This window comes from Castor canadensis, chromosome 18 (assembly GCF_047511655.1).
Source record: "Castor canadensis chromosome 18, mCasCan1.hap1v2, whole genome shotgun sequence".
NCBI classification, from domain to species: Eukaryota; Metazoa; Chordata; class Mammalia; order Rodentia; family Castoridae; genus Castor; species Castor canadensis.
This window is the reverse complement of record NC_133403.1, coordinates 31,588,608-31,608,013: the sequence shown is the minus strand read 5'-3', so window position 1 is coordinate 31,608,013 and position 19,406 is coordinate 31,588,608. Positions and strand designations below refer to the sequence as shown.

Sequence of the window (19,406 nt, the reverse complement as noted above, 5' to 3'; positions counted from 1 at the left end):
TCCACTCCATCCCCTCCTTCCCTTCATGATTACTATGGCAACTCCTGCTGGCAGGCAATGGGTCCTGACCCATATTACCCCGAGCCCCTCCCCACCAAACCTCGACCTATCCCGATGTCCCATAATACCTTAAGCTCTTGACTTCACCCAGGATATAAAAACTGGGCTGCCATTTCTCCAGCGCGACTTCTCTGGCCCTGCTCTTTGGGGATGGTGAACCTCCCCTGAGAGCGCACTCTCAATAAAGCCTGCTTAAAGCCTGCTTGCTTTGTTGTTTGGCTTCAATTTGGCCTTCCCATCAGCGTCTACCTAACACCTACCAGCATATGGAAACATTTAGGGAACTAAAAAAAAAAATACTGATTCCTAGGACTAACCCAAGAATGATAAATTAGAATCCTTGCAGCAGTGAAGGATAAAATGACTTTTACTTGTTATTATAGCTGGATCTGGAATGTACCCCCAAGGACTCATGTGTTAAAGGCTTTGTCCCCAGCTGGTGGTGCTATTGGGATGTGGGAATTTTAGGAGGTGGGCACTAGCTGGAAGGAGGTCACTGGAGGTGGGGGGGGGTAGGATGGGGAGAGCCATGCCCTTGAAGAGGATGTTGGCCAAGTGGTAGAGCGTCTGCCTAGCAAGTGTGAGGCACTGAGTACCCCAGTACTGCCAAAACAATACCAAAAACCAAAACCATTGCCATTTCCTCTCTTTGCTTTCCTGCCACCATAAGGTGAGCAGCTTGGGTCCAGCACATGCTGCCATCATGTTCTGCCTTGCCACAGGCCAAGAAATGACAGAGCCAAGTGTCCACCACTTGAAACCTCCAAAACCAAAAATAAACCTTTCCTCCTTTAGGTTGATTTTCTTAGGTGTTTTGTCACACAATGGAAAGCTGACTAATACATTTGTCTTTGGAATGCTTTATCTTTGAAGGTGAGTGTGTCAAATATCATTACAATAAACTCTGTGGCCTTGGGCATTTCTATTAAAAAAAAGAAGACTGATATGATCTGAACATTTGCACCTTCTCCAAATTCTTACGGTGAAATCCTAACCCCAAGATGATGGTTAGGAGGTAGGGCTTTTGGAAGATGATTAGGTCCTGGGGGCAGAGTCCTAATGAAGAGCATCATTGTCCTCATAAAAGATATATACTCTTCACCCCATCTACCGTATGGGTCCACAGTGAAAACCAGAAGGAGGCCCTCACCAGGAACCACATCTATCAGTACCAAGATCTTAAACTTTCCAGCTTTCAGAACCATAAGAAATACTTGCTATTTATATTTAAAAGTCATTGAGTTTGTGGTATTTTGTTACAGCAACCCAAACAGACTAAGACAGTGGCTTATTAATTCCTTTTTTTTTTTTTTTTTTTGTGGTGCTGGGGATCAAACCTAGGGCCTCATACATGCTACGCAAGTGTACTACCACTGAGATACGTCTCTGATCCTTTTTTTAACTCGGGCTTACACTTGCTAGGCAGGCACTCTACCACTTGAACCATGCTCCAAGTTCTTTTAAAAATCATTTCTTTGACCAGGTGGGCTGTACTGGGCATTACAAAGAATAAAAGTTCCATGCTGGCCTAACCTGTTTCTTCCTTGGAAAGGAGACACTGCTTCTGTTCCCGAAGGCTAACAGAGTGGGAAATATTCACAGTGCTATTGCTAAATCGCTCAGAGACTTTTGAGAACTGATTACAAAGTGCATTTGATATGCTGTAGTAAGTGTGTAGTCCAACAGAAAGCTGGACAAAGCGGGAGGACAAAAGGTAGCTTTTTATGGGTGGATTGGCATGTACTCAATCACGATATCCTTTGATAATAATGATGCTTTTTTTTTTTTAAGGTTTCTAGACTATTATATACTGTTTGTATATATGGGTTTCAGGAGTTAAGGGGAGTTTCTAACCCACCTCATGCTCAATCTCCCAGCCTTTGCCTCTTTTTGCCCCAGTTTCCCTGCAATTCTCAGAATTGAACTCAGGGATTTATTGCTTGTTAGGCAGGTGGCTCTATCACTTGAGCCACTCCACCAGCCATTATTTATTCATTTTTTTTTTTTTTTTTGGCGGTACTGGGGTTTGAACTTGTGGCCTGGTACTTGCTAGGCAGGCGCTCTACCACTTATGGCACTCTGCCAGCCAGTCCTCAGAATTGAGGGCTCAAATGATTAGGCAATAACTATCAGGATAGCATTAGCACCTGAGGACCATCCAAATGAGAACAAAGGCTGTTTATTCAAACTTGCAAAGGAACCAGTTACCATCCTTGCCTTTGACCAAGGCAAATAGGGGAATGGTTAAGTTGATGGAGGGTTGGTATGGGGAAGCAGGAGGCGGGCCAACCAGAAGCAGGGATCTCTGTGATTGGTTTGGGGAGCCCATCTGGCTTCTTGTTGGTCAGGGTGGGGTGGGAATTTAGAGAGGCTGGCAGTTATTGACCAAGTCCTGACTGGATTTCCCGCTGTTTGTTGCAAAAGGTTGAAGTTTGCTTTCCTAGGTAGTTGCTTAAGAAGGTTATAGGTCAGAATTCTATTGTCACATGGAGTCTGGCCATTGTTCATTTGCATATTCAGTGTCCTACTGCTCCTTTTCTCTTACTGGCAGGGTAGGATAGATGGTGAAGGCCTGTGACTTCTCCAGCAGAGATCAGGAAGGAGTGGTGGACAAGCTGACCTCCTGGTGAGATGTCAGAAATGCAGAGAAACTTCCCAGAGGAAATTAGCTGCACGGAAATGGAGCCTCTTCCCCGCTCTTCTTGGAGAGGACGAGGGTGAAGCTGTCCTGGATGCCGTAGTATGCAAAGTCGAACCAGTCCTGCAGGACGTGACCCTTGAACTCCAGCTGTTGCTGCTGGCTGCGCAGCCCCTGCTGGTCTTCAATCTGCTGTTTCAGGCTCAGGATGGCGCGGAAGGGGTGGACCGCGTAGGCGTGGCTCTCTCCATTCGGGTTCTTCACGAAGACCTGGAACTCCGGGGAGACGGTGTCCAGCAGGCAGATGCGGGTGTCGCAGAAGATCCCGTAGGAGGCCAGAGAGCAGTGGCTGCTGAGGAGCTGCCGCTCGCCGCCCGGCTCCTGGAAGGACAGGCGCTGCAGGCCCGCGTAGCCCCGGCTCCGTCGGATTTTCTCTTTAACCTTCTTAACGGACTCATACGGATTCACCCAAAGGATCAAATCCGAGTGGCCCCATTGCTCCACTATCACCTGGATATCTGGCGCTGTCTGCAAGGGGAGGAGGGAGAGAGGTTAATTTCACATTTCTCTGACATGCACAAGTTCCATTCCTCATTGCGACAGAAACAAAAACAGCTTTTTTTTTTTTGCAACCGCAACAAAAACAGCAGCAGCAGAAGCAAATGTTTTAGGGAGTGTCAACCACTTTCCAGGACACCGCCCATACTCTGAATGCATGATTTTCTTCTAGAACGCAGCAACCCCTTGAGGTTGCTTTTCTGATTCTCCCATTTTACAGAGTGGGTGATCATGGCTGAGTGAGGTGATGCAATTCACTGAATGTCAGTCTGCACTTGGCTGGTGGGCCCCCCATTTGTAATCTGTACCTTATTGTGGAGTCTCTGTTTTTGCCTCTGCTCCCACTCAGTTGGCTTCCCATTCCTTCACATACCTTGCTACCTTACTTATTCTCACCTCCCATCTTTTGCTCGTTGGTCTCACCCCAAGTCTTAGCCTGGTGTGTCCTGTGTGCCGAGCATGTATATTACTCCCTGTTTTTTGGGGTTCACCTTGAGCCCTAGGCTCCTGCAAAGAATCTTGTCTGGTGACTCCAGATAACATTTATTTTGTTCCCAGAGCTCCACAAGAACCTAGCTGTGAATCTTGGCTTTATTGCCTCTCAGCAGTGTGATCTTGATGAATTGACTTAACCTCGCTGAGCCTCAGTTTCCTCATCTGTAAAATGGCAACAATAATAGTAATAATAATAACAAAGATAATGAAAACATTCAACCTTCTTGCTTTATAGAATTGCCTGTGAAGATCCACCAAGACAGTCTCTAGATTAGCACTTTGGGAATTGTAAAGAGCGGTATGAATAAAATAGATTACGATATTTGTCTGTGCCATAGGTTTGGCATTGCTTGGTCTTTTTCATTATTTGAGTACTTTGTCTTCTTTGATAATCTTTCCAGCAGTTTTGTGCACATTTGTTTAATGGACTTGCTTCCGGTGAATTCCTACTTTTGTAACCCCTGGCCATGTCCTACTTTTGTAACCCCTGGCGCCTCTCTCCCCCAACAATAAGCCTGACAGCTGAAGAGCTGACTTGGCCAGGCTTAGCTCATGCAATGAATGATCAAGAATTATGGAACTGTTTTTCCAGTAGGTTATGTGAAAAAGAAAGAAAAGGAAAAGAAGAATTTAAAGATAAGAAGCTGATACTCAGAAAGCTGAAGAATTTTTCCCAGTTCACAGAGCTGGTGGGTGGTGTGGCCGGGCCTCAAATTGCCTCTGAAATGTGGCTCTCCATCAGCACAGAAGCAGATGAGGTAGTATGCAGTCATCTCATTCTGAGATTCAAGTCCCCGACAGTCCTAGGAGGAGCCATTACCTTCACAGCCCAGCTGGGGACTGGGATGTCCTTGTTGTCATAGCAACAGCACTGTTTCAGGCACTGACTGGCCCTCTGAGCGACTATGTCCCATCTGTACCCTTCTGCCACGTTGTGAGTGGGGTCTGCCGGGTCCAGGATGATGGGCCTGCAACACAGGGAGAGTGTGCCCAGACTCCTTCCTGCTTGGAGGCTGCAAGCCAGGAAGATGCCTCTGAGCGACCTTCTATCCAAGCCATCTGTACGTCTGGAGCCCAGGGCTGTCGGTCCAGGAGGGCCCCGAAACATCACTGGAAAGCAAGAGGATGGAGACAATGAGATTTCCAAGAATTCTTCATGGGGAAGAGTATGTTGGGTATTTGCAAAGAATTTTGGGGATGGAGAGGGTGAAGCCTCAAGAGGCATCCTGGAGCAACAACGGATGCCCATGTGGACAGGTGCATCATCTTTCAAGGTCACTGTGGCCTGCACAAATTTGAGGCCACAGATGATAAATGAATGATGAAAGATGCTGCTGCTAAATGGCTTTGGATAATATTGACAACACCACCAACAACCCAGGGCAGGTTAATCTGTTTCAATTCTTACAACAATTTTATAAGGTAGGGACTATTTCTTTCTTTTTGTGTGTGTGTGTGAGGGTACTAGGGTTTAAACTCTACCACTTGAACAACTCCACCAGCCCTTTTTCTGTGTTGGGTATTTTTGAGATAAGGTCTTGTAAACTATTTGCCTGGGACTGGCTTTGAACTGTGATCCTTATCTCTGCCTCCTGAGTAGTTAGGATTATAGGTGTGAGCCACCGGACCTGGCCAACTATTATTACTATTGTTGTTGTACCCATTTTTCGGGTGAGGAAACTGATGTACAGACCTTCATAAGTTCTCACAACCAGTTGCTGGGGTTCCTACCCATTCTAATTCCACAGCCTTAACAGAGAAGAAGTTGGCATGCCTCCAAAGTGTCTCTCCTTTAGATAAATGTTGAATGAATATTTTAAAGAATATTGGCTTCAGTGGAGTCTAATAGCCTGCTTGGGTCCCCTGGGATAATGGTGGCCTATGGGTAAGAGCTAGCATTTGCACTCCTGAAGTTTTTGACTTAGTAGCTGGACTTGTGAATGTGACAGAAGGGGAGAGTGGCTACTGGAGCAAACTGGTTAGTTTGGGCTCTATGCCTGCTACTCCCAGCATCCCTTGCTCCCTGAAGCAGTTCTGCCTGAAATGGTCAGGGAACAGCTCAAGTTGTTGCATGGGGCTTATGAACCTGATGCAGAGTATCTCATTCTGTCAGTTGGCAGGTGACTCAGCAGGTGACCTACCATGCAGGACCTGTGTCCACTGATAAGACTGATTTCCTCTGGGGAGGAAATGGGGAGCAGGGCAGGTTGGAAAGATGAGCAGAGGCAATCAGGAGAAGAGGCGAGGGGGGGAGAGGAGAAAGAGAGAGAGAGAGAGAGAGAGACAGAGAGGGAGAGAGAGAGACTTTGTCCATTGAAGATATTTTCTAACTGCAACTTTCTGGGCATCCTTATAATAAATCATCTCTTTATCAGGGATCTGATTTTTCTTCCTTGCAAAAAAAGACCCAATGGACATAATGGAACACCAAAAATTCCAACAGAAAACTTCTAATGAAGAGTTGTCTAGGCTGGATTTCCCAGAAACAGATCTCTAGATAGGAGATCTCAGGAAGACTAACAAGAGGCAGGGAAGGGAAAGAAGCCAATAAGGGGGAGTATCAAGAGTCATTACTCCTGGGCATAAGTGGAGGTCAGTTTCACTGGAGAACTCTGGGAAATGGAGTGGAAGATGGAACCCAGAGCCCTTTCCTGTGAGGTAAGAGAGAGCTGGGGTACTTATCATTGAATCCCACCCAGGAGTGGGTCTGCTGGTGAGGGGAACCTACAGGCAAAGGGAGGTAGTGCTGGCAGATGGAAGTTGAGCCAGTTTTCACTGGAATAGCCAAGGCCAAGGGCATATGAGTAGGGCACTGATGGCCTATGCTACAATCATGAGCATTTATGTAGCATCTACTGTACACAGATGCTGTGAACGCTTATCATTTCCTGTGGGTCACATATTTTCTGTTACCTTACAGCAGTTTTGCGCTGTAGGTACCGGCTTACCCCTGACTTACACATGGGAACCGAGACTCATGGCAATGAGAAAAGACAGAGCGGAGATTTAAATTTGAGCCTCCAAGATTCCTCCCACTTTCTCACATTCTCTCTAAAAGGCACTGAAATGGTTTTTTAAGAGCTAAGGGAGGGAAGAGGGGTGGCTTCAGGTACATGGAAAAGTCTTGTAGCCTCTAAAGCCTCCCTCCCCTTGAATTTGATAGGCTACGAATTTGAGATATTGTCCACTTGAGATTTCAATGTCAACCTCCATTGCAGCCTTACTGTGTACTATTAAAGTCAATCATACAACCCTATATCATGTTTTCCCCAATTCTTTCTTTTTTCCTGTGAGACTTGGTGGGCAAGCAGTGGCCTAGTACCTCTGTTTTTTGAACTGCTTTCTGACAAAGTCCTCGATGACTGGGTTCTGGAGTGTGTAGTACTTGGTCCAGTAGATACAAATGAGTTCATATTCCTGGAGCAATTCCATCACAGTGGTGAGGCCTTCATCCAAGTGGAAGTTGTTATCCTCCTGGGTACCCACTTCCCAGGCATAGGTGGTCAGCAGTTCAAGGGCATAGAGAGGGGGCAGGTTAGCTCTGGGACACTTGGCTTTCACATACTGTTGAAAGAAATGGGAAGAGAGAGAAACCCCAAGATTATATGTAAGGATGGCATTGGGTCAGAGGTTAGAAAATCTACACTCTAGTCCCAGTTATTCTGTGTACTGGCTGTGTGTCTTTGGCCAAGTCACTTTTCCTCTCTAGACCTTGTTTCCCCATTTTAGAATTTAAGGGGCTGGGACCCAGGCATGGTGGCACATACCTGTAATGTCTTGGGTTGCAACTTTGGGAGGTGGAGGCAGGAAGATCACAAGTTCAAGACCAAAATGGGCTACAGAGTGAAACCGTGTCTCAAAATAAAACGAAACCCAAGAAAATTCCCACCAAAACTGGCAGCGAGGATTGGGTTAGTCCAGTAGGCTTTAAATTGTGCTTGAATTCAAACTTAGGGCAATGCAATTAATTTTTTAGTGCAGATTTTTCATTCTTAAAATTTAGACAATAGATTAAATACTGTAATCATTACGATGTCTTAATCTTAGGAAAAATGAGCTTATTATACCAGATGCAGTAGTGTGTGTCTGTAGTCCCAGTTCCTTGGGAGGCAAAGGTGGGAGCACTGCTTGAGTCTAGGAGTTTCAGGCCAGCCTGAGCAACACAGTAAGACCCCATCTCAAAAAAAAAAAAAAAAAAAAAAAAAAGGAAAAACCCTTCATTTTCTTTTGGGATCTTTGATAGATTATTTAATGGGAAAAATAATCCAGAAAGATCTATATTCTCCCAGGGCTGATGGTGAAAGATGCTGTGTTAGTCAGCCTTCTGTCACTGTAAAAAAACCAAAAAACAAAAAACAAAAAAAACTTGAGATAATCAAATTTTAAAGAGAAAAGTTTTATTTTGGCTCATAGTCTTGGAGGGTTCAGTCCATGGTCAGTTGGCCCCATTGCTTTTGGGTTGTGGAAAGGCAGCACATCCTGATGACACCATATGGCAAAACCACTCATCTGATGGCCAGGTCACAGAAGAGAGGAAGAGGAAGTGGCTGGAGTCCTTCTGTTCTCTGCAAGGGCATGCAGTGACACAAAGACCTCTCACTAAGCTCCACCTCTTAAAGGTCCCACCACCTCCTAATAGCACCAAGCCTGCAACACCTGGGCATCCGGGGGACACTTAAGTACAAACTATAAAGGATGCTATGCTTTCTCCATATTTTGGGTATAGCTGACTTTTTTTTGTTTTGGCAATACTGGGTTTGAATTCAGGGCACTCTGCCAGCTCTAGATGTCTGATTTTTATAATATTGCTCTTTCTAGATAATGGTAACCATGAGAGAAAACTGCTATTTTTCCACTGTGAACAGACTAAGTATAAACCTAGTTGTCTTGACAATTGTTTTTTCTTTCAGTCTCTATTACACATTTTATTGGGTTAAGTCTTCTGCAGTCTGATTCCCTTGCAACTTCTCTGCAAGTTCTTACTTAATAAATGAGTTTTTGTCTGACTTTATTTTTGCAGTTGAACGTTCCCCTGAGATTTTCCTGTTTTGTTTCCAAAACTGACAAACCTGTGTTGCCTGAGAAACATACCTCATGGGTGTTCTCACTCAGACACGCCCCCATTTAAACTGCTAGGGTGAATCTTGTGTGGCAAAGCTTTTATTCTTTCTGACTTTATTTCTCTCTTCCCTACTCCTTCTGACTCTCTTTTTCTCCCCCTTCCCTCTTCTTCCCTCCCCTTCCTTCTTTCCTTCTTCCCTCCCTCCCTCCCTCCCCTTCCCTCCCACCTTCTCTCTCTCTCTCTCTCTCTCTCTCTCTCTTTCTCTCTCTCTCTCTTTCTCTCTCTCTCTCTTTCTCTCTCTCTCTCTTTTGAGGCAGGGTCTCCCTATGTTGCTAGGCTAGCCTAGAACTCCTGGGCTCAAATCCTCCTGCCACACGCAGGCATTTTATTATTTCTGATTCTGATTCTTGTTTTATGTGTATGGGTCACTTAGGTTTCTGCTAGTAAAAATAATCTGTGGTTATGGTTTTAGGTTTTAACCACCTGATGGTTTTGACTAGGAGGCAGATGATGGTAATTTAGTCCCTGGGAGATGGAGATTGAGGGGAATTTGACAGTATTTTGTCCTTTTTTTGTAGTTACTGGGGTTTGAATTCAGAGCCTTGTGCTTGCTAGGCAGGTGCTTTCTCTCCTGAGCTAGGCTGCCAGCCCTTTTTTGCTTTGGTTATTTTTGCAATAGGGTTTTCTGCTTATGTCCAGGTCAGCCTGGACTGAGCTCTTCCAATTTAAGTTTCCTGAGTTGCAGGAATGACAAGCCTGCACTGTACCCAGCATTTTATTGTTTGAGATGGGGTCTCACTAACTGTTTTCCCAGGCTGGCCTTAAATGTGGATCCTTTTGATCTCACCTCTTGAGTAGCTAGGATTATAGATGTGAGCCATGTGCCTGGCTTATTTTGATCTTTTCTCTCTTTCTCTTTTAGTCTGCTTGGTTTGGGAATTCTAATATCTCTGGGAAGCCTCACTATTATTGTTTTGTATGCTATTATGGATTGAAACAGAAGTGTGTGTGTGTGTGTGTGTGTGTATAAGTGTGGAAAACAGTTCTATAAGATTAGGGGCTGACTGGTGGATTTGCTGCTCCATTTATTTTTGATTCATAATTAAAGTTGTAAAACCAAAGCTATTAGTTCTTTTTGCTTTTGTGTATATAAATGAAAAAAACTTACAAAAGAATGGTCTGATTGCCATATAATCTATCTGTGGGTGACCTCCTTCTCCTTGCTCCACCATAGGAAATTCATGGAGTGTAATTAATTGGAAGAAAATTTGGGGTAAACACTGATCTTACCACCAAATGAGACTGAGTCAGAATCTTACCAGACTCTTTTTTTTTTCAAAGCAGGTGGTTTCATGGAAGTAGATTGTTTAACCAAAGATTAATAAACTAAGAATTAATTACAAGGTTAATGTTCTATTTTTGGAGGACATAAGAGAAAAAAACCCTTCCTTCTTAACTATGTTTTATCTTTAGTGTAAAACTACTTGTGTAAACTGAGATTAAATATTCTTTAAATGATATTCTGACAACTCAGAAATAAAAAAAGTCCCATGATACATTATTAACTAATGAACCATCAGCCAAACAAAACTATTGTTTTATAAAACAATAGCCAATTTATAATTGGCCTTGCTAACAAAACTGCTCAGAATGATGATTAAATAGTCACAAAGAGTCTTTATTAAGTTGCTCTACTTTTAATGACTATGTAGCATTCACGTTAGTTGAATAAAAATTTGTCCTTTTTCTTCCAGGATAGAACTAGATAAATTAAATTCATATTCATACCATAAATCTCATTTAGTTAGGTATGATAAACTCACTATTAAGAATCAAGAACAGGCCCAGGATGCAGCTCTATGATAGAGTGCTTGTCTAGAATGTGTGAGGCCCTGGGTTCAATCCTCAGCACCAAAAAAGAAACTACTAAAAAAAAAAAAGAACCAAGAACAAAATAATCCAGACATAAAATTGTACAAATACTGTACAATTCCATTTATATGAGCTACCTAGAATAGGCAAATTCATAAAGACAGAAAAGAGGAGGAGTGGTTACCAGGGGCTGGAGGAAGGGAGTGGGGAGCTAGTGTTTAATGGGTTCAGGGTTTTGTTGGGATGATGGAAAAGTTCTGGAATTGGGCAATGGTGATAGTTACAGAACAGTGTGGATGTAACAAATACCACTGAGTTGTACATCTAAAATAATAATAATAAAAAAATCAAAACCAACCAACCAACCAACTAACCAAGCCAAAACCTTTTCTATGTCAAAACCACAGCCAAAGCTGGGTGCTGGTGGCTCACACCTGTAATCCTAGCTACTCAGAAGGTAGAGATCAGAAGGATCACAGTTCAAAGCCAGCTGGGGCAAACAGTACGTGAGACCCTATCTTGAAAAAAAAAAATCACAAAAAGGGCTGGTGGAGTGGCTCAAGGTGTAGGCCCTGAGTTCAAACCCAGTACAACAAAACAAAACAAAACAAAACAAAGCAAAACAAAACTCAAAAGCAGCCAAAAACTCTGGGCGAAAGTTCCATTCCGTTTCTAGAACTGTTTCATTCTGTTTTGAGATTGATATATATTTCTATCTTTGTCTATCTATCTGTTGATCTTATTGTCAATCTTCCATAGAAATGTTCCAAGTCCAGGGGTTCAACCAACCCTGGATTGAAATCTTTGGACAAAAAAATTGTGTCTGTACTGAACATGTACAGATTATTTCTTATCATGATTCTCTAAACAGCACAGTGTAACAACTACTGACCGTATTTACATTGTATTAGGTGTTAGAAGTAATGTAGATATGATTTAAAGTATACAGGAGGATGTGCATAGGTTCAATGCAATTATTATGCCACTGTATACAAGGACATGAGCATCTTTGGAATCTGGTATCTGAAGGATATTTGGCATATCTTTACATTTATGATCACACAGACGAGCTGGTTTTGTTGGCTCACACCTGTCATCCCATCTACTTGGGAGGCATAGGTAGGAGGACTGTGGTCTGAGGCTGGCCAGGGGCAAAAGCTAGAGACACTACCTGAAAATTACAGGAAGCAAAAAGACCTGGAGGAAAGGCTTAAGTGGTAGAGTGCCAGCAAGTGTGAGACCTTGAGTTCAAACCCCAGTCACACCAAAAGAAAAAAAAAAAAAGAAAGATTCCACAGATGAAACTGAGAGGAGGTAAGCTACACATTCCTTGGTCTATGAATCTAGTAGATGGACCAATAAGAACACTGAAAAGTAATTACAACTTCAAGGAGTTTACAAAGCTTTCAAAAAAAGTGAATTATTAATATTTTTAGACTCACAGAACTCTAGTCTTATTTTCCATACAATACGAGATCTTTGCATTCTTATGTATTGATCAATGTATGTTGTACCACTCAGGTAAGCAGAACTATCAAATAAAACAAAACTTGAAGTTAACAATAATGAATTAAAAAATGGCTCTTTAGGCCCAGACACTAGAACAAAAGGGAGAACTAGGGAAGTAAAGCCGGTATATTGTTCTGTGGGCATCACAAATCATTGTGCATATCATAGGCAGGAATTAAAACGCTGTATCCTGGGACAAATGAACGAACAATAAAAATCATTCTGTTTAGTTGTAGTTCTCTGAATACACAAATCCTCGAATGTTTCCTGTAAGTTATTGAAAACTCCATTTTGTCCTTGGCTTTGGTAAAACAAATGTCTGAAAATATGTCAACAGTTGACAGGATAAGCATGGTAGAAAATTGCTGTTTTCCCACCATGAACTGCAAATGTACTAACCTTGGTCATTTTATGATTTTTAAATTATTTCTTTAAATATCTTTTAAAAACTGAGTTAATCTTTCTGAAATGTCTATTACCACTTTTTACTTTGAGACAGGGTCTTGCTATGTATCCCAGGCTGGCCTTGAAGTTGAAATTCTCCTGTCTCAGCCTCCTGAGTGCTGGGATTACAGATGTGTACCACTCTGCCTGGCCACTGTTAACCACTTTTTTGAAATCTCCCTGGTTGTGTGCAGATATCACGTGTGAAATCTGAAAAGTATCAGCATGCATATGTTCGTTCACTAAGCCATGACCATGGTACACACGAGTCCTATTGTTCAGAGGGGGATTGGTGTGGGTAGAATAAAAAGAAGTCCTGAACTTGTGTGTGATTAATGTCCAAATATGCAATGGACTTGACATTAGGCAATCCTAGACAGTAACCGGAGCGTCACGAGCACGGGATTCCTGAAATGCTGCATGTTACCTATTTTTCTCTTTCCTTCCCTGTTTCTGTTCCCTAGCCTCTCCCTCTCCTTTTCCTTTTCCATTACAAAAATTTTTTTTTGTGGTTCCAGAGCTTGAACTTAGGGCCTACTCCCTGAGCTACACCACCAGCACTTTTTTGTGTAGGTTTTTATTGAGATAGGGTCTCACAGAACTATTTGCCCGGGCTGGCCTCGAACCTTATTCCTCTTGTTCTCTGCCTCCTGAGTGCTAGATTACAGACATGAGCCACTGGCACTTGGCTTCTTTTCCATTTTTTAAATTGAATGTTTCAAAAGATTGAATGTTCAAACACTAAAATTCTAGTATTCTCTCCCTCTTTCTCCCACCTTCCATTCCCCCTTCTCCCTCTCCCTTTTTTTTTTTTTTTTTTTTTTTAGTATTACTGAGGTTTGAACTCATGGCCTTGAGCTTGCTAGACAGGCACTTTATCACGAGCACTGCCCCCCCTCCACCTGCAGCCTTTTTTCCTTGTATAGTTATTTTCAGATTGCGTTTTGTTTTTATGCTCTTGGCCAGCCTTGGACCATGACCCTCCTATTTAATGCATTCAGCATAGCTGGAGTTACACACATGCATCACTAGGCCCATCTTGTTTGTTGAGATGGGGGTCTCACGTTTTGCCTATGCTGTGATCCTCCTGATGACTGCCTCCCAAGTCGCTGGGAGTACAGGTATGAGCCACTGCTTCTGGTTCCATTTCCCCTTGATGCAGTTTCCTGGGATAAAATCTGAAATCTGGTCCTGGCCTTTTCTCCTTCATTTCCCCTTCCGGCCCCGTCCTGGCAGCCCCCTTACCTGCTGGTACCAATGTTTTACCAGCCGTAGGAGGCTCTTCAGCTTAGTTGGCCGACGTTTCACAAAGTTTCTCTGTAGCTCGCTGAAGGAGGGAGAGAAATTTCCAGCATACCCACGGGCCTTGATCAGATCCTCGTAGACCTCAGGGGGTGGCTGAGAGTTGGTAACTGAAGGCCCTGGGGACGGAGGAAGCAAAGACAGATTGAGGGCTGAGTAGTCATTGGAGGGGGGACCTGTTTATACCCTAGAATAGGAGATTTCATATCCTAATAACCCAAGGTTTTGCCTTGCTTTATTGTCCCTTTTGTGAGAGTCTTACTCTGAAGGGTTAGCCTTGGGCTTTCCATGCCTCAGGTCACTCTAAGTCTGTCCTCCCTGGATGTCCCCAACACTCCCTCCAGTTTTAGATTTCTTTCTGGGGATTCATTGGAATCTCTCCAAATTCCTAGGAGAGACCTGACTCCAGGGCACACACCATTTTCTTGCTTGCTGAGTCCAGAATCCCTTTGCTAACACATTTCCCAAAGAACAACTCCAGGCAGCCACTACAATTGCTTGGAGCTGACACATAAGAAACCTGTCATGATTTGGATCTTAAATGTCCTCCAATGGCCCACGGTACTAAAAGCTTAGTCACCAGCCTGTGGTGCTGTTGGAGGTGGTGGACTTTAAGAGGCTGGAAACTTTCCTTTTTTTAGCATTGATTATCTCAGGTTTTTTTCTTTTTTTTGTCACAGTGATGGAAAGCTGCCTGACACAAGGCCTCTAACATCTTGACTTGTAGCAGACACTGTTTATTTTAAATATCTAGGACTTTCTGCATGAGGCTGAGCCATAAGTGCCAGGGACTCAGTGTTCCAGGAAGCAGCCTCAGCTAATGACTGATGGGAAGTTGGTGGATAAACACCCCAGTGTAATGGGATAATAGGAAATATGCTCATTATAACTACTTTGAGTTCTGCAGGCTCATGCAGCCAGTCACTGAGCTAGTCATCCCTTGCTCAGTAACACATCTTGTGTTGGCCTCCTCCTTTTCATGTATTAATTCCTTGCTTCCCTCCCAGTGTTGGATCATCTCCCTGACAAACCGCTGGTTCTCGAATCCTCATCACAGGGTCTGCTTCTGGGAAAAGTCAAACAGCGACAGACCCCTGTACTCAGAGTGATTGCTATTTAGTAAGAAGTACTCAAGGTTACCATTTTAGCTCCTTTCCCTTATTGGGTCTCAGATCTCCCAGAATATTCTCTCCATAGAAAGTTCCAGAACTTTCCAGATGCTGCATTCTGTCCCCCTGAGCACTGACCACCATTTGCTATTTCTTTATCTGAGGGTTTCTTTGATAAGTTTCTGCCTCCCAAGTTTCCTAATGTGACAGTCAGAGGGTGTTAGTCCTGGGTGCACAGTAGCAGCTCAGTCCCCAGCACAGGACCTGGGCAGAATGACGAGTGTGGTGACTCCACGTGTCCATGACAGGTGAGGGGGCTGCAAGTCTCCTAGGGAGGGCAGGTGTGAGTCACAGGCTTCTGTTCCCCTTACCCAGAGCCCTGTAGGCAGGCACGATGGTGACATTGATGGGCTCCCAGGTCCCCCTGGTCTGGATGGTGAGGATGAAAGCGTTGGGTACTTCTTCTGCCACCCTCAGGTCACTGAGCCCAAGGGCCAGCAGGTCCTGGCAACGCCATACATTTTTCCACATCAGTCTCAGAATGGCTTGGTGGTACTTGGCTTCTTCCTGGAAGCTATGAAAGCAGCTCAAAAACACCACGAGCTCCACGTCCGTGATATTCCTGAGCACTGTGCCGTTCCCGAAGGAGCCCACCTGCAGAAGACAGAGCCCTGTCACCCTGAGCCCCTCTGAGTACCAGCAGCCATGGCACCTCACACGAAATATTCCATTTAATGCACACCACCACCCTGAAGGTCCGGTGGGTAGTGCTAATATCCCCACTTTACAGGTGGGGAAACTGAGATGTCTGGAGGTTAAGTTACTTGCTTGGAGTCACTCAGTTTGCAGCCTGACTCCTGAACCCAGGCTTTTTTCTTTGTGTTTGAGACAAACGAAAGTATTGAAGGTTTTTTGGGCATCTGAATAATTTCATCACATTAGAAAGCAGGGAGTAGGTTTTTCTGGTAGCTAAGGAGTGTGGGCTACAAAAGAATGATTTGACTTTGACCATGACCTTTATTTATTTTTCTCATTGTTCAGGATGGATCCCAGAGACTCTGCCATGTTAGGTAAACACTCGACCACTGATTGTATGCCCAACCCTGACCTTGACTCTTGCCTCTGTTTTTATCATTCGAAGCCACAAGTCCTCTCCGTATAAAATGAAAATAATGACAGCATGTGACTCATTAGATTTCTAGGATGTTTGAATAAAATCCTGTATGCCAAGGGCTTCCTATGTGCCTGGCACACAGGAAATCAGCAATATATTCATCTTTTTCCTTTTTATCTAGTTGGCTCAGACAGTCCCTTTGACTGCCTGTGCATGTCTCCCCATCTGTAATGAAAGAAGACTGAGCTGGATGTCCCGATTCTACACTTGTTCTGTCTCTGGTATAAAAAACCCCACTCCTCTCTTGCTCCCTTATTTCTTACTCCAGGTAGGGAAGGATCAGACTCCAGGTGGGCTACCTTTCCTGGTGGGTAGAGTCCCAGGGCAAGAAGCATGATCCAGGTGTCATAGGTTGATCACACCCTACATCTGGCGCCACTGAAAGTCTTTCATGCGTATGATCTAATCACCAGTGGAAGTGGTAACACAATTCTTCCCAATGTACAGATAAGCACACTGAGCCAGTGGGTGGGGTCAATCACCTTGCGTGATTTCCCATTCAGCCAGGGAGTCAGAACACACGCAGTGGGTGGTTCTTCCCTGGGACCTACATCTATGAGTTGTGCTCTGTTCTAAGGAGGGTCATCTCCCTTCCCCTTTCCTTTTTTTATTCTCTTTTCACTGACTTCAGACTCAGCATTCCTACCCCATGTGACAGTCATGTTTAGACTGCTCCTTTGGTCTTTCCCAGCAAGGAAAGAACCATCCAGAACAGGCTTCATGACTTGCTTTGCTTTGAATTATAAGCCCAAGTCATTAGCCAATAAGCATTCATTCATATGAGCAGCTTAGCTCACCAGAGTTTCAGGGGTTGAGAAGAAAGACGAGGTTGGAGTCTAAATAAAATATTCTTTCTCACTGGTCTTTGCTTTTTGAGTAAGTCTATCTTTTAGTGGCTTGAAGGGGAGGAATGGTTATGGTCTGTAGGAAGAATTTGAGGCTTGGTTAAATAGCATTTCCAGCCATCAAAACTCATTCTGTTTGTAGTGTCCTTCTCTCCCCAGACTTCTCCAATTCCATCCACTTCTTTCTCAGGATTGTTGGGGAGGGAGTGGTGGGGGTGTAGGGGGGCTGCCCAAGTCAGGCTGCTCTCCTGGGCTCAAGAGAAATCTTGAGCAAAAATTACAATGATCCGTTTGTCTTTCAGCATTCATCCTGCGCTAAGCATTTAGTGTGCATTGCTTGATGAAGGAGAGATGATGGTGATTATAATGATGTCACAATTGCAGATGAGAAGACCAGGTTAGAGAGATTAGATGGTATAGTCAAGGTCACACAGCTGGCAAGAGGAAAAAACCAAGAGTGAAACCCACGTCTGTCTGATGTAAGTATTTGTGGTTTTGTACTTCTAAATCATATAGCCTCAGGCTCCAGATGCCCGGAATGGGTGCAAAGAAGGTATAAAGGCTTGAGTCTGTGAAAGCCATCCCTGGGTGAGAGAGAGAGAGAGAGAGAGAGAGAGAGAGAGAGAGAGAGAGAGAGAGAGAGAGAGCGCACTAGAGCCCTGTGCTGGGAGTTGTGAGTCCTAATTATAATCTTGCTTTCTACCAATTTGCTCTGTGACCTTGGGACATCTTTTACCCTCCTTTTTTGTCAATTTCCTTAATTAGTAACTGAAAGATTGGCTGAAACTGTCTGATTTTCCAGGGTCTTTTGAGCTCTGATCCTCTTGAATTTCGATGCTAGTTAGCACAGGGGTGGTAAGGGGCAGCTGGAGACAGGCTTAGGGAGAAATATTGGTGAGGGAGCCTGGATCCCTGACTATATAAAGTCATAATTTAAATTCTAGCTCCAACCTGAGCTATGTGACCTTGGGTAAGCCACGTCACCTCTCTGAGTCTCCTGTATAAAATCATTTTATTATCAAAAAATTAAAACAAAATACAAAGAACACTCACATATCCAACCAGTCAGATTCAACATGTCTAAACTTGCCACTTTTGCTTCGTCTAAACTACTTTAAGTGAATTAGAGAAAGTGAGGAAGTTTATCCTTAAATATTTTAGCATTTGTGCCCTCAAAAGAGAATGTTCTCTTGTTACCACAAAACTACTCTTATATTTAACAAAATCAACAGCAATTCCCTCATGTGATCTAATATCCAGGCCATATTAAAATTTCCCCAGATTGTCCCCCAACTGTATTTTACAGATGGTACAACAGGATTCGATCAAAGATCTTGCACTGCATTTGGTTGATAAGAATCTTAAGCTTCTGAGCCTTCACTGGGCTCATCTGTAAAATGGGAAAAGAATCGCATCTACCTCACAGAGTATGGAATTAGAGATAACATAATGTTAGGGGATTAGGCTATAGCACCCCAAAATGTGATCTGTTATTAGCTTCCTTACTGGTTCGTTATGCTGGAGGCAGCGGTACAGTGGGGTGTAGTTGGTTGCGGTGTCCTGAGGTGTTAGTAGTGGGGCAAGGGATATATAATAAGATCAAGGGTCCCCAGCATCCTTAGGGAACGTGGACTTTCATGCTGGGTGTTGCCCTGCCTGGATGGGGACAGAGAGGCCCAGTCTCACCTTGACCACCTTCAGCACCTGCACCTCCTGGCCCAGGACCTGCTCTCCCTGGAAGCATTCCTGTCTCAGGAACCGCTCTACAGCCCGCACGGCCTCCAGCACCTCTTCCTTCCATTCCCGGCTGGGCTGCAGCCACTGAGTCACGAAGGAGTCCAGCTTGGAGGCTGGGACGCCATACAGATCCTGGGCTAGTGCCATCTCTGTGCTGAGAGCGCCACAGCTGGATGGATATATATAGCCAGAGGCTTATGCAGTTCCTGGCACACACCTCCCCCCTTTTTAAGGAGGCTCTTTTCCAGTTGAGCTCCAGCCCCCAGTGGGATAAAGGACCAGAACAGAGGAATTCGGGGGGGTGAATTGGCTAACTGGGCTCCCCTTCTTGGTGATCCTTTGCTGTGACAGGTGTGCTCAGGGACACAGGGCTGAGGTTGGCAGGTCTGGGGCCACCTTAACAGGGCTGGCATCCAGCCAACCTTTGTGCCATAGGTTTCGATTCTCAACTTTTAGAGTTTCCTTTTAGTGACGTTTGGAAACTGAAATTGGCCGGAGTTTGACCTTACCCGGGACATTGCACGCAGATCATTCTGTCCATCTTTTCCCACTTGTTATGGGGAAGTTGAGGCTCAGAAACCGAAAGTACTTGCTCACGGCT

General features: G+C 44.2%; 1 protein-coding gene across 3 annotated transcripts; it reads right to left on the bottom strand.

Annotated features, from left to right (window-relative positions):
• Window positions 1–2,223: 2,223 nt before the first annotated feature.
• Window positions 2,224–18,982, bottom strand: Oasl (2'-5'-oligoadenylate synthetase like). 3 transcript variants are annotated; one of them, XM_020179053.2, is made up of 6 exons: window positions 18,755–18,982; window positions 15,421–15,703; window positions 13,884–14,059; window positions 7,074–7,315; window positions 4,572–4,719; window positions 2,224–3,226 (listed from the first exon to the last, which is right to left on the bottom strand). In XM_020179053.2, exons 1-6 carry the CDS (start codon window positions 18,950–18,952, stop codon window positions 2,726–2,728), a joined length of 1,548 nt encoding a protein of 515 aa, XP_020034642.2. In that variant the 5' UTR covers window positions 18,953–18,982; the 3' UTR covers window positions 2,224–2,725. The 3 variants fall into 3 exon arrangements, with proteins under 3 accessions (XP_020034642.2, XP_073917393.1, XP_020034643.1); XM_074061292.1 differs by lacking the exon at window positions 15,421–15,703; XM_020179054.2 differs by lacking the exons at window positions 2,224–3,226; window positions 7,074–7,315 and having other exon boundaries at window positions 4,578–4,719.
• Between the last annotated feature and the right edge of the window lie 424 nt (window positions 18,983–19,406).

Excerpts from the sequence above, each read along its gene's own strand:
- Oasl (XM_020179053.2), bottom strand. The coding sequence starts at position 18,952 with ATGGCACTAGCCCAGGATCTGTATGGCGTCCCAGCCTCCAAGCTGGAC. Across the intron at positions 14,060-15,420 it reads GCCTGCCTACAGGGCTCTGG|GGCCTTCAGTTACCAACTCT; the intron begins GTAAGGGGAACA and ends CTCCGTCCCCAG. Across the intron at positions 3,227-4,571 it reads TCCCCAGCTGGGCTGTGAAG|ACAGCGCCAGATATCCAGGT; the intron begins GTAATGGCTCCT and ends CTCCCCTTGCAG.